At 46.8% G+C, this 15,414-nt stretch overlaps 1 protein-coding gene across 1 annotated transcript in view; it reads left to right on the forward strand.

The window, feature by feature from the left end:
* The window catches only part of AK8 (adenylate kinase 8), a 181,890-nt gene that overhangs the window by 35,746 nt on the left and 130,730 nt on the right, over positions 1–15,414 (forward strand). The window contains exons 3-4 of the mRNA XM_077305729.1: positions 3,948–3,997; positions 13,385–13,498. Coding sequence (XP_077161844.1) covers positions 3,948–3,997; positions 13,385–13,498 — 164 coding nt within the window. The remainder of the gene's footprint in view (positions 1–3,947; positions 3,998–13,384; positions 13,499–15,414) is intronic.

The following is a 15,414-nucleotide window of genomic DNA, read 5'->3' on the forward strand; positions in this document are numbered from 1 at the left end:
ATTTTCTTTGCTGCAAGGGCAAATAATGACATTTTGTTAGAAACAAATGAATTAGTATCTGCTAACAAAAACACATTTTTCCTGGTCGGATTTATCATCTAGTAGGCCAGCTAGCCCATCTAGTAGGCTAGCAAGAAATTTGGCCCTAGGATCTGTATGCAACGGGCAAGTGAGAATTTAATGTGGGAGATCCTCCATAACTAAAGCTCCACAGATACAGAAGCATTGATCTTTTGGTGTTTTATGGTATCGCCCACTCAGTACAGCTGTTGGCATTGTTTGAAATTGCATTGAGGTAAAAGGTACTATGAGTTGAAAGATAGACTAAATAGGAAGATCTCAAATGATTTGTTTTGAATAGTTTGTACCAGGGTGAACTTTTAGATTGCAGGATTAATGATCTATCAATCAAGGCATCTGAGAAAAATACCCATTCTCTGAGTTGGTTATTATCTCCTGAAGAGTTTAACAGGTCATCTGGGATGGAATGACGTGACAAAATGTTGTTTAAAAGTCTGGAGCGAGAAGGATCTTTGGCCATCAAAAGCTTAAAAGATTGTTCACTAAGCGGATTTGAGCTTGATGTTCCATGCTTCCATTTCTTCCCTACTTTTACAATGGCCAAATGCATGGGAGCCCTAATTGAGGGCAGGCCAGTTCCTGCTCTCATAAGAGCTGCTGATGTCCCTTTTGGAAGGACTAAGATACGCCAGAGAAAAAGATTTTGAATAGTTTCTAGGCTGGTAATAATATCCTCCTTCCAACCCCAGATTTCAGCAGCGTACAAGAGGTGCGGGATGACCTTGCTAGTAAATAGTTTTAGGGCTGGGTCTGTAAGATGTCCTCCCTTTGTGTCGTGGAATCTCAGAATAGACCCAACTAACCTCAGTGCAGAGGACTTGACGGTTTCTAGGGGTGCATTACAATTCAGGGTCTCCTTAAATGTGACTCCCAGACATTTGAAAGAGCAACGTGGTACGATAGGGTAATTCTTGTAATAAAACAGTGGAACAGGCCGGTTGCCTTCCTCTCAGTTGTGCCCTAAATTAGCGATCCCCAACCTGTGGGCTGCGGACCACATCTGGTCCTTCGACTAATTGGAGGTGGGCCCCGAAGGATGCCTTCTCCCCCCCCCCTCAGCCCTTTACAACACACTTCATTGTTGTGGCGTGTCTGTATCTTATTTTGAAGGGATGTTTAAACATTACCATAGTGATCAGAGAGCGTTAGGGCAGTGGTTGAGAGTAGAGGAGTAAACTACCCCCCCACACACACCGGGCCTCAGTAAAAGGTGTTGAGTGGTCCCCGGTGAGTGGTCCCTGGCATTGAGTGGTCCCCGGTGATATAAAGGTTGGGGACCACTGCCCTAAATGATCAGCTTGTTCTGTAGAGCTTGAGGTGCCAGCCTCCAGGTGGGTGATAACCCCCCCCCCCAGAATGATGACTGATTTACAGACAATATCAGTTGCTGGTTTATTTACTTACTAGAAACTAAGCCCGCTATACTGTAAATACAGTGGGCGCTAGCGGGTCTCATGAGTTGGGCGAGGCGACTCTCTGGCTTCCCGGGCCCCGTCCCCGCACCGAAGACCAGCCGTGGGCTGGGTTGTAAGCTGCCGCCGCCTCCCCCCCCCCCCCCCGTGCTGCCGCTTACCTAAGATGGTGTTTGCGAGGCAGCAGATAGTGGTGGGCGAGCTGGAGGCCGGGACACAGGTGATGGTAGCGATGCCCGGCCGCCCCTGGTTGTACAGGCCGGCGGCGAGGCGTCCTGGTGGGGGCTGTGGCCGCAGCCATCATCATGGCCGCCGGCATCGGCTCCTCCTGGATGCAAGGCCAGGCAGCGACCTGGCCTCTCTGCGCCGAGGCAGGTAAGTGGCCATCCTGAAGTCGTGGGCTGGGGCTCGGGGCGGGAAGGGGGCGCTCAGCGGCGGGCGGTGCCGGGAGATCGTCGTTAGCGTGGGAAGGGCGCGGGAGGGCCTGGGGCGCGGCAAGGCTGGAGGGCGAGTAGTAGGAGGCCGTGGCGAGGCTGCAGGGGCGGCATTATTGTGGATTCCTTGTGGGGCCATGGCGAGGGGAGTCTTTGTTTCTGGCGTTGGCAGGGAGTTGAAATGGGGAGGGAAGGGCAATGGTTCGTTGGCGGGAAAGGAGCAGGGTGGCCGTGTCCCTACCTGGCGGAAGAGCTCCGTCTTGCAGGCCCTGCCGAAAGCTGGTAAGTCCTGCAGGGCCTGCAGCTCACCCGGGAGCTCATTCCACCAGGTAGGGGCCAGGACCGAAAAGGCCCCGGCCCTGGGCGAGGCCAGGCGCGCTTCTCTAGGGCCAGGAACAATCAGGAGATTCTGCCCCGCTGAGCGTAAAGCCCTGCAGGGGTTATAGGGCAGTATTTAAAACGTTTTACCTGTTCTATACTGTGGTTGTTTATATGCCACTTTCTAGTTTTTTGGAAAGTGCCGAAAGCCATCATTTTGGTTTTCTGATAATTAATTATCAGTTTCTCTTCTTCACAGTATACGGCACGCTTAACTAAGGCTCTCCTTGGCCCAAGTGGGGTTCTGGATAGTAGTACGGCATCGTCTGCGTAGAGTAACAAGGGGGTGTGCCGTTGTGCTAGTTTTGGCGGATGAAGGTCTGACCCTCTAAAAAAGTTAACCATATTATTTATGTAAAATATGAATAGCGGTGGGGCCAGTATAGAACCCTGTCTCACTCCCCTAGTGGAGTTCATGGGTTCTGTTAAATGTCCTTTCCTGCTGCACCTGACCCTGAGGGTGGTACGATCATGCAAGGCTCTGATGAGTAAATAAAGCCTTCTGTCCACTGCTTCAGGTACAACCAGATAAATCATTTATTGCCAATCCTCACCACCACCAAAATGTCAGTCTTGCGTAAAAATCAGCACATGTGTGCTGGCATTCTGTTTTGGAGGAGGGGGGTTGTTTTGCAACTGCTCTGAGACCACTAGTCCAAACTGAAGGCTTTCGGGCTGAGATATGACCATGAACAAAATACCAGTGGGAAGACATGTCTTAGGAAGGAAACAACTGCCATACGCAGGCCATTTATGCACATCAGTAAAAATAGCGTTACGCCAGTGGAGTGGCAAAGTGCTCAATTTTATTGTGCTTCCCAGGCCCTCCTCACCTTTTTTCTTGTCTTGTCTTTGTCTGCCTTCTTTTCATGCATCTTACCTTTCTCATCCGCTGCTGGAAGAGGCAGAAGAGAGCAACACGCCTTAAACACATTGCGCGTCTGCCTGTCAATCAGTTCAGGCAACCAATCCCCTTCCTCCATATTTTGATGCAGTTTAGGTCCCACGATGACCACTAATTTTTTTTAATTCATACTTCTCCAATGCAATGCCTGTGCATGGAATCCTAGATGCATAGTGCTTTTTGAATGCCACCCCTTATGGGATCACAAGTCCTTTGATAAATTAAAAAATTAAAATCATTCCTGATTTTTTGGGGGTGGGACTTTCGAGAGGTACTCTTTGTGTTACAACACTGAAAAAAATATTATTTTATTCCTGGCATTGCCTAAACATGTGTCTTCCTATTCATTGCTCCAGACACATCGCCATTTAAAAAAAGCAAGGGAGAGGGAGGCGGGTGCGAGGGCAGGACGAAGCAGCCGCCTTTAGCGCGTTTGAGCCTCCACGCCTTCCCTCTGCTGGTGGCCTGCTGGTTGCTCTCTGTAAGCTAGCACTTTTTAGGGTGGTGAATCCACTTTATGCGATTCCCAAAAAAGCACTTTAAAATGGAGGGTGTAGCAAGCTGCCAGCTGCATGTGAGTGACATCATGTGCAGGGGCCAAAATATTCAACTTGACTGGCATGATGCTCCATTTAACGCATGCTGAAATGCCCTCAGTATCATATTTGATGATCTCAAATATCTCAACCTTCTTAAGGACTGCAGTGTCCTGATATTCTTGTTTTTTTTAATCTACAGTGCCAAAGATCTGCATACTGGGGCCCCCCGCCTCTGGGAAAACGACTATTGTAAGTATACCTTTGCTTTTTCCTTGTTGACTGGATTGGTTCCTTTTATCTGTTGTCGACATGAAAGGACCCTTCCTGAAGGCTGGAGAAATGCCCAGCAGTCTGCCAGGTGTGCGGAAGGAGGGCAGACCGCCTCAGCCTCAGCCTCAGCCTCCGCCCTTCAAAGGTCTCCCCTCCTCCCCTCAGCAAGAGGTAGCCAGGGAATTTCCCACCAACTTCAGCCAGTGAGCAAGCTGTGGCCTTCCTTTTGATTTCCAGCTTGGTGTGGTGGTTAAAAGCGGCGGGCAGACTGTAAACTGGAGAAATGGGGGTTGGTTCCCTGCTCCTCTTCCGCATGTAGCCGGCTGGGTGACTTTGGGCCAGTCCCGGTTCTCTCAGAGCTCCCTCAGCCTCACCTCCCTCACCGGGTGTCTGTTGCAGGGAGAGGAGGGGGAGGTGATTGGAAGCTATTTTGAGATTCCTTCAGGTAGTAAAAAGCAGGATAAAAAACCAGCTCTTCTTCCTCTTCCTCCTTCCCCTCCTCGAGTGAGAAAGGTCTTGTTACTGTGGTACATGCTCTGGGAACGTCTTGATAATGCACTCTGTGTGGGGCTGCCCTAGAAGACTATCTGGAAACTGCAGAAGATACAAAACGTTGCAGTGAGAATGCTGTCTGGACTGGGCTGTCACGCCCATTCTCACTCCAGTGTCGGCCAAGATGCTGTCTCTCAGTCTCTTTCTGGGCACAGTTCCAGTGCTGGTGGGGACCTTTAAAGCCCTACATGGTGTGGGTCCAGAATATGTGAAAGATGGGTTACTTCCTGAAACAACCTCCATGACCACAGTGGTCATCTTTGTTGGCAAAGCTTAAATATGCAAGGCAGAGCACCAGGCTGCTCAAAAGAATCAACTCGTTTTATGAAGCAGGGCACAGGCTGGTAGAATTTTGTCAAGAGAATACAATGGTCATAGCAAACACTCTTTTCCAACAACCCAACAGATGACTCTGCACATGGACAACACCAGATGGTCAACACAGAAATCAGATTGACTATGTGCTCTGCAGCCAAAGATGGAGAAGTTCTATACAGTCAGTAAAAACTAGACCAGGAGCCAATTGTGGTTCAGACCATCAGATTCTTGTTGCAAAATTTAGGCTTAAATTGGAGAAAGTAGGGGAAAGCACTAGGCCGCTCAGATATGAACTAAATCATATCCCCGACGAATATACAGTAGAGGTGACAAGTAGATTTAAGGAATTAGATTAGATAGACAGAGTGCCTGAAGAACTATGGACGGAGGTTCGCAACATTGTACAAGAGGTAGCAACTAAAACCATCCCAAAGAAAGAGAATTGCAAGAAATCAAAATTGCTGTCTGAGGAAGATTTACAAATAGCTAAGGAGAGAAGGGAAGTGAAAGGCAAGGGAGAAAGAGAAAGATACACCCAATTGAATGCAGAATTCCAGAGAATAGCTAGAAGAGATAAGAATGCCTTCTTAAATGAACAGTGCAAACAAAAGAAAACAATAGAATGGGGAGGACCAGAGATCTTATCAAGAAAATTGGAGATATGAAGAGAACGTTTCATGCAAAGATGGGTATGATAACGGACCAAAATTGTAGGGACCTCACAGAAGCAGAAGAGCTTTTAAAAAGGTGGCAAAATTATACAGAAGAACTATACAAGAACTAGCTTAACATCCGTGATAACCACGATGGGGTTGTCACTGACCTGGAGCCAGACAACCTGGAATGTGAAGTCAAATTGGCCTTAGGAAGTCTGAGCAACAATAAAGCTAGTGGAGGTGACAGTATTCCAGTTGAACTATTCAAAATCTTATAAGACGATGCAGTAAAAGTGCTACACTCAACATGCCAGCAAATTTGGAAAACTCAACAATGGCCACAGGATTGGAAAAGGTCAGTTTACATTCCAATCCCAAAGGAGGGCAATGCCAAAGAATGTTCAAACTACCATTGCGCTCATTTCTCATGCTAGCAAAGTTATGCTCAAAATCCTACAAGCTAGGCTGCAGCAATATGTGGACCAAGAACTTCCAGAAGTACAGGCAGGATTTCGAAGAGGCAGAGGAACTAGAGATCAAATTGCCAACATATGCTGGATCATGGAGAAAGCTAGGGAGTTCCAGAAAAACATCTACTTCTGCTTCATTGACTGTGCTAAGGCCTTTGATTGTGTGCACAACAAATTGTGGCAAGTTCTTAAAGAGATGGGAATACCAGAGCATCTTATCTGTCTCTTGAGAAACCTATATGCAGGTCAAGAAGCAACAGTGAGAACCGGGCATGGAATCACTGATTGGTTCAAAATTGAGAAAGGGGTTCGACAAGGCTGTATACTGTCGCCTTGCCTATTTAACCTTTATTTGGAGCACATCATGAAAAAGGTGGGGTTAGATGAGTCACAAATTGGGATCAAGATTGCAGGGGGAAATATCAACAACCTCAGATATGCAGATGATACCACTCTAATGGCAGAAAGTGAAGAGGAACTAAAGAGCCTGTTGATGCGGGTGAAGGAGGAGAGTGCAAAAGTTGGCTTGAAACTCAACATCAAGAAAACAAAGATCATGGCATCCGGCCCTCTCAATTCCTGGCAAATAAATGGGTAAGAAATGGAGGTAGTGACAGATTTTATTTTCCTGGGCTCCAAGATCACTGCAGATGGGGACTGCAGCAAAGAAATTAAAAGACGCTTGCTCCTGGGGAGGAAAGCTATGGCAAATCTAGACAGCATCCTAAAAAGCAGAGACATCACCCTGCCAACGAAAGTGCGTTTAGTCAAGGCTATGGTATTCCCAGTTGCAATGTATGGCTGTGAAAGTTGGACCATAAGGAAGGCCGAGTGTCAAAGAATTGAGGCTTTTGAACTCTGGTGCTGGAGAAGACTCTTACTGAAGATGAAACTCAAATACTTTGGCCACCTCATGAGAAGGAAGGACTCCCTGGAGAAGAGCCTGATGCTGGGAGCGATCGAGGGCAAAAGAAGAAAGGCACGACAGAGAATGAGGTGGCTGGATGGAGTCCCTGAAGCAGTAGGTGCAAACTTGAATGGACTCCGGGGAATGGTAGAGGACAGGAAAGCCTGGAGGATCATTGTCCATGGGGTCGCGATGGGTCAGACACAAGTTCGCACCTAACAACAATGAAGAAGGGAAACCAGCCTTGTATAGAAAGAGTGGACCTAACTGTCTAGCTTTCCTGTTGCCCTAACTCAATCTGTTCTGGAGGCAAGCAGGGAGGTAGGAAGGAGCAGAATGTCTCCTATTGAGCCAGTCATTTGAAAGATACCAGGAAGTTCCTGATCTTTGGCAGTCCTGGGTGTAAACTGCAAGGAGCTTTTATTCCAACCCCAGATCAATTCAGTCCCTGCCCTCTACACAGAATGCGATTTCCGTTTGCAGTTTGGGCGATTTAAATTTACCTTCTGCAGCAAGAAGGATTCATCCGGAGTGACCCTACCTTTATTGTGTGATATCTTGAGCATTAAAAGAGTGCTTTTAATGCTCAATATCTGCTCAATATCTGGATTGGGAAACCAAGCTCCGTGGTAGAAAACCTCTGATAGGCCACACCTGGTCATGTGACAAGCTTGCCTTAAAGGAGAAGCCCCTAATTTCTCTCAACTTCTGTCGGTCCTGGAGTTTTCCTCCCTCCTCTGCCTTTTTCGATCCTCCCCTCCCCCCTCCAAGAAAAGAAAGAGGCTCCCTGCCTGGCTCCTCTCCCCCCCACCCCCTTCAAGAAAAGAAAGAAAGAGGCTTGGCTCCCCCCCCCCTTCTGAACTACCCTAACCACGTGCAGAAGACTTTCCTGTTTCAATGGGGGGGGGGGAAGACCCGAGTTCAAAGCGATCTGAATTCAACAGGATTGACAATGGAATAAAGAAAGGAAGGGCAGACCCTGGAGGGCCTGCAAGGCAGAGCTGTTCTGCCAGGCCTGTGGTTGAGGCCAGGAATTTCACATGGAGCAGTGCTGGTCTCCCTGCTGAAGAATCCTCCACTTATAAAGTACTGTAAAATAATGTATTAATATCTATCTATCTATCCATCTATCCATCTCTCCATCTATCCCTCCCTCCATCTATCCCTCCCTCCCTCCCTCCATCATAGAATCATAGAGTTGGAAGGGGCCATACAGGCCATCTAGTCCAACCCCCTGCTCAACGCAGGATTAGCCCTAAAGCATCCAAGAAAAGTATGTATCCAACCTTTGCTTGAAGACTTCCAGTGAGGGGGCGCTCACCACCTCCTTAGGCAGCCTATTCCACTGCTGAATTACTCTGACTGTGAAAAACTTTTTCCTGATATCTAGCCTATATCATTGTACTTGAAGTTTAAACCCATTACTGCGTGTCCTCTCCTCTGCAGCCAGCAGAAACAGCATCCTGCCCTCCTCCAAGTGACAACCTTTCAAATACTTAAAGAGGGCTATCATGTCCCCTCTCAACCTCCTTTTCTCCAGGCTGAACATTCCCAAGTCCCTCAACCTATCTTCATAGGGCTTGGTCCCTTGGCCCCAGATCATCTTCGTCGCTCTCCTCTGTACCCTTTCAATTTTATCAACGTCCTTCTTGAAGTGAGGCCTCCAGAACTGCACACAGTACTCCAGGTGTGGTCTGACCAGTGCCGTATACAACGGGACTATGACATCTTGTGATTTTGATGTGATGCCTCTGTTGATACAGCCCAAAATGGCATTTGCCTTTTTTACCGCTGCATCACACTGCCTGCTCATGTTTAGTTTACAATCCACAAGTACCCCAAGGTCTCGTTCACATACAGTGCTACCTAGAAGCGTATCCCCCATCCAGTAGGCATGCTTTTCATTTTTCTGACCCAGATGCAGAACTTTACACTTATCTTTATTAAATTGCATCTTGTTCTCATTTGCCCATTTTTCCATTGTGTTCAGATCTCGTTGAACTCTGTCTCTATCTTCCGGAGTATTTGCCAGTCCTCCCAATTTGGTGTCATCTGCAAACTTGATGAGTAGTCCCTCCACCCCCTCATCTAGATCATTAATAAATATGTTAAAAAGTACCGGGCCGAGCACCGAACCCTGAGGTACCCCGCTACTTACCTCTCTCCAGTCTGATGAAACACCATTGACAACAACTCTTTGAGTGCGGTTCTCTAACCAATTCCCTATCCACCTGACTATCTGAAAATCCAGATTGCAGTCCTTCAACTTATCCATCAGAACATCATGGGGAACCTTGTCAAAAGCTTTACTAAAATCCAAGTAAATGACATCAACCAAATTTCCCCGATCCAGCAAACCTGTTACTTGGTCAAAAAAGGAAACTAGGTTGGTCTAGCAGGACCTGTTGGAGACAAATCCATGCTGACTTCCTTGGATCACCAAATTGTCCTCCAGATGTTTGCAGATCGCTCCCTTTAATATCTGCTCCATTATCTTACCCACAACAGAGGTCAGACTCACTGGTCTGTAGTTTCCCGGGTCATCCTTCCTCCCTTTTTTGAAGATCGGAATAACGTTTGCTCTTTTCCAGTCCTCCGGGACATCTCCAGTCCTTAAAGAGGTTCCGAAGATGATGGACAAGGGCTGTGCAAGTTCTCTGGAAAGTTCTTTGAGTACTCTCGGGTGCATTTCATCCGGACCAGGGGATTTGAACTCATCCAGTGCAGCTAAATGCCTCTCGACAACCTCTCTATCCATGTTAACCTGCCACCCAGACACTATCCTTTGGCTACAGCCATCTCTAGATGTGCCTAAACACTTTGACCTGTGGGAAAAAACAGATGTAAAATAGGCACTAAGCCTTTCTGCTTTCTCTGCATCTTTCGTTAGAGTTTGTCCATCCGCATCCAACAGTGGGCCTATTGCCTCCTTTACTTTACGTTTGCTCCTCACATAACTGAAAAATCTTTTCTTGTTACAATGGGCTTCCCTGGCCAATCTTAGCTCACTCTCAGCTTTGGCCTTTCTGATGATTGATCTACAGTGCCTAGTAACCTGTAGGTACTCTTCTTTAGAGCTCTGTCCTTCCCTCCATTTCCTGAACATTTTCCTTTTCTTTCTTAGTTCCTCTTGAAGTTCTCTGTTCATCCAAATATGCTTCTTGGAGCTCCTGCAGTGTTTTCGTCTTTCTGGGATAGTCATTGATTGAGCATGCAATAGCTCTTGTTTGAGTAGGGCCCTCATTCACATGCTCCCTTCCCTTCCAGCATTCTCGTCCATGGTATGACACTCATCATGTCTCTGAGCTTATTAAAGTTTGCCCTACGAAAATCCAACATCCGCGTCTGGCTACAAGCTTCCTTGGCTCCCCATCTCAAAAGGAATTCTGTGAGGACATGGTTACTTCCCTCTAGGGTCCCCACCTCCTTCACCTCATACACCAACTCTTGCCTGTTGGTCAGTATTGTCCAGTATGGCTGAACCTCTTGAGGGTTCATCTACCATTTGATAAATGAAATTGTCAGCCAGGCAGGTCAGAAACTATCATCTATCTATCTATCTATCTATCTATCTATCTATCTATCTATCTATCTATCTATCTATCTATCTATCTATCTATCTATCTATCTATCTATCTATCTATCTATCTATCTATCTATCTATCTATCTATCTATCTATCTATCTATCTATCTATCTATCTATCTATCTATCTATCTATCTATCTATCTATCTATCTATCTATCTATCATCTATCTATCATCTATCTATCATCTATCTATCATCTATCTATCATCTATCTATCATCTATCTATCATCCATCTATCATCCATCTATCATCCATCTATCATCCATCTATCATCCATCTATCATCCATCTATCATCCATCTATCATCCATCTATCATCCATCTATCATCCATCTATCATCTATCATCTATCATCTATCTTCTATCTTCTATCATCTATCTTCTATCTTCTATCTTCTATCTTCTATCTTCTATCTTCTATCTTCTATCTTCTATCTTCTATCTTCTATCTTCTATCTTCTATCTTCTATCTTCTATCTTCTATCTTCTATCTTCTATCTTCTATCTTCTATCTTCTATCTTCTATCTTCTATCTTCTATCTTCTATCTTCTATCTTCTATCTTCTATCTTCTATCATCTATCATCTATCTTCTCTCTCTCTCTCTCTCTCTCTCTCTATCTATCTATCTATCTATCTATCTATCTATCTATCTATCTATCTATCTATCTATCTATCTATCTATCTATCTATCTCTCTCTCTCTCTCTCTATCTCTCTCTCTCTCTCTATCTATCTCTCTATCTATCTCTCTATCTCTCTCTCTCTCTCCATCCAATCTTCCACTTATGCAACTATTGTTTGTATGACCCACCCTGAGCCACCTGGGAGGGGCAGGCTATAAAAATAGAGATAATAATGATGTATGTTAGGCCTGGAGAAACATACGGCCCTGCCCCTTTAAGAGAGGCTGCATGTGTGAAAAGGGCAGGTGAAACTTTTCATGGCTTACAGGTCATTACTAAAATGGCATCCTGTCAAGCTTCTCTTAAAGGGACAGGGGACTTTTTCTCTAGGCTGATTGCCAGCCTTGCTATGATCTATGACTTGTCGGAGAATGTCAGATTCTAGTGGGCAGCCATGTTGGTCTGAAGTAGCACAACAAGGTGTGAGTCCCATCAGGCACTCTGGAGACTTATTCAAGGTGCGAGCTTTTGTGTGTGTGCACACTTCCTCAGACAATGGAACAGGTATCGTAAGACTACAGATATAAGGAGGAAGTAAATTAGTAGCAAATCAGTAAACAGCATCATAAGTCCCAATATGCAGTATGATAATTCTTTGCTAGAACAGCAAATCAGTCCTATGGGTTCAGTTGTCAGTGTCAGAAACACTGGGTCAATAAAACCTGGATCCGAAGGCTTGGTTCATTAACCGCAAGGATCCTTGTCTGTTGTGTTGCGTGGTGTGTGACGGGGCTTGCTCCCCAAGCATTCCTTACTGCAAGGCTGGCCAGGAATGCCAGATGGCTCTTGGGGGACAAGAGAGAAAAGGCAGTGGAAGCAGCTTTCCCCAGGGCAAACCAGGATCTGAATCATCATCTGGGAACCCAATCCTGATCCCACAATTATAGTTAAATCATGGTTTTGTGCTGCCCTCCCAAGCCGCACACCAGGTTCAAGGTCAAAGTCCACTCCAAAGAGTCTAAGTCAAGGGGGAATCTTCACCAAGGTGGGCAGGGTGGAGAGCGGAGTCGAAGCCTGGCCAGGGTCGTTTGCCAGAGGGAGTGCCAAAGCCATTCCGTGGTCAAGCAGCCAGAAGCAGAGTCGGAAGCCAGACCAACGTCAAGAGTCAGGAGCGGAGTGAAGGAACAAGCTGAGGTCAGGATCTGGGAACAAAGCCAATCCTAAGTCAGGAACCAGGAGTCAGTCAAGCAGAGCTTCGTTGTAGCAAACTGGAATGCTGAGCTTCTGGAAAGACAGGTTGGGAATGCACACATTGCCCCCACGGAGGACCCTGCCTCAGGATCCTCCTGAAGTGCACCAAGGCTAGGTGGAGTAGCCTCCAGCCAGAGGACTTGCAGCGGGGCCTAATCCTCACCTGAGGAAGGACCCCATCTAGACGGACCACGTGCTGACAGCCATACTGGCCTTCTGACAGCTGTCAGATCTGCACGCCGTCACCTTGGCTGCCACTCCCGTGAGTCATCTGGGCGAGAGGGGATCTTGTCCCACAGCTTCACATAAGATGGCACGTAGGGCTGGGCCCAGGCTGCTCATCCTCTGGGGGGTCGGGCTGGCCCTGATCCTCAATCCGATCTTTGCTGCTCCAGGTGGCGTTGGGGCGTTGCTTGGCCTGGGCAATGCACCTGGGTCGGCTGCAGCGACTGGAGCGCCCTCTGGGGGCTCAGCCGGAGGAGCAGCAGGTGCAGACGTGACTCGTTTCTTGTTATATCTGTACCACCTCAGGGCCAGAGGAAGGGGCAAACAGGCCTTCCTCCATGGGCATTGCCACTGGCAAAAGCGACGGGGGCGGGAAGCCAGAAGAACTTCCCAGAGCTCCACAGAGGGATCTGAAGGGCAGCAGACCAGTTCTTTGGTGCAGCAGTGAGTTGGGACGAGCACTCAGGTCCCACGTAATGTGGAGCCTGGACCTTTGCAGCAGCAGAGATGAAACGTATCTCGCCCTGTGTTGGTTGGAGTGTCACAGCTGTCGTAATGCGCTTGCCGTTTATTCTCCCTTTCATTATAGATGGAGCTTTCAGTGAGCAATTTTGGGCTCCTCTTTGTGCTAACATTTTGGTTTCGCACTCATCCAGGAGAGTCTGAAAACGCTGGTGTCTTTTTATTTCCTTGAAATGTATTTTATTTCTTTTGCCAAGATGCAGCCTTTCCTTACTCTTTTCTTCCCTCCCCCTCTTTTTTTCTCCCCCCTCCAGGCAATGTGGCTTTGTAAACAACTTATGACCCCGCAGATCTCCCGGGAGATTTTGTCTTCCAACCTAAAGTCTCTTCTGTCAGGCAAAATAAAGGAGTATCAGAAGAGCCAACAGGTGTGTGAGCAGCCGGAGCTGGGCCGTCTCTGCATGGGAGGGGAAGATAAATGCCGGCATTTCCTGTGTTTCTTTGGCAGACGCAGGATGGGTGATCCAATTATCAGAATCCGCTTGGATCAGTGGTAGTCTGAACATGGGCTTGCGAATGAGCCCTGATGAGCTGCCAGAGTGGGGGAGAAATGGCCCCGTAGCCAGGAAATAAAGTCTGTGTCACTTGTAAATTCTTCAGATTGTCATGCATCGCTCTCCATATGCTCTAAGGAGGGGGGAGTTATTAAAGGTGAAATATAAATAATCATGGGTGTAAGATGGCTAATGTTAGTAGAGCCACCATCTCCCCCTCCCCATAAGATGGTGGAAGGAAGGGAATGTCAACTGAAGAAAGAGAAAAACAAGAGGGTCTGGCTAGGCAAGACCCTGGGTGATCCATGGCTGGCTTTTCCCAGTGCATGTTGAAGTGCATTTGCGGGGGGAGGGGGGGTGCACCAAGTGCTCTTGGAGCAGAGGAGCTCAGTTCCGAGGAATCCTCTTGGAAGCCCTGGGGGGTCCAGGCAGTCACCCATGCCACAAAGGTAGTTTCAGAAGGGAGTCATGTTGGTCTGCAGGAGAAGAGTTAGATTCAGGCCCAGTTACGCCTGTGAGACCGACAAGCGTCTCGGGGAGTAAGCATTCAAGAATCAAGGCTTCCTTCATCAGACATGAGACTCAATTCTGACAAAGGGAGCCTTGACTCTACCCTGAAACGCCTGACTTTTCTAAGGTGCAACTGCACTCAAATCTGTTTTGCACAACAAAGGTAGTGATGGGAAAAGTCTGCCCAACTCCCAGTGTCTTGGACCTTGTGCCAAGGAGGGAGTCATAGGAAGCTGCCTTCAGAACAGGTGCCCATCTAGTTCTGTATTGTCTACTTTGATGGGCAATTACAACCATGGTCTCCAAGCACCCCCTTGTACTTCCTGAGCTAAATCAGAGATCGTGTGGGGTTTGGGCAGTAGGAGGCTCAGATTCTTCCACTGGAGGTGCCATGAATGGAACATGGGGCCAAATGTTGATCTGGACTGCATAAAGAAAGGAAATACAATCCTTCCGCTTAATCAGAAAGAAGGGCAGAAGATGAGTGCCCTGTCCCTGTGGCTTTGATGAGTGAAACCACACGGGGATGGAAGGATTAAACCAGCATTTCTTAATTTTCAATCTGCTGTTGTATACAAAATTGCTGTTTGAAGGCCTCCAAGGAACATGTAAAAATTAGAACAAAATCAGAACTCCAGATAAGGTGACTTGATTTATATGTACTGTTTTATGTTATGTACTGTTTTATGTACTGTTGTTGTTCTTATGCAAACCGCCCTGAGCCCCCGGGGAGGGCAGTATATAAATAAATAAAATAAATAAAATAAATAAAATAAATAAAATAAATAAAATAAATAAAATAAATAAAATAAATAAAATAAATAAAATAAATAAAATAAATAAAATAAATAAAATAAATAAAATAAATAAAATAAATATAGGTAGATTTCTGACCTGAATAGCCCAGGTAAGCTCTGCCTTATTAGATCTCAGAAGTTAAGCTGGGCTGGTCCTGGCTAGTATTGGGATAGGAGACCTCAAAGAATACCAGTGGTGAGGCTGTGGCTAAAGCAGATTAAAGCAGATATTGTTATTATACTGGGAAACTTCAGCTACCCTCACATTGACTGGGTAAACATATGCTTGAGTCATATTGTAGAAATGAGATTCCTATACCTCTTAAATCAGCGGTCCCCAACCCCCGGTCCAGATATCGGTCCATGGATCAGTCAGTGCCGGTCCATGGCTCTTCCTCGTCCTCCTCCCCGGCTGCTGCCTCGGGGGCTGCCCTGCCACTCTGCCGCCAACTCACCTCTGGTGCTTTCCAGCGACCGCCATGG

This window comes from Paroedura picta, chromosome 12 (assembly GCF_049243985.1).
Source record: "Paroedura picta isolate Pp20150507F chromosome 12, Ppicta_v3.0, whole genome shotgun sequence".
Classification (NCBI taxonomy): domain Eukaryota; kingdom Metazoa; phylum Chordata; class Lepidosauria; order Squamata; family Gekkonidae; genus Paroedura; species Paroedura picta.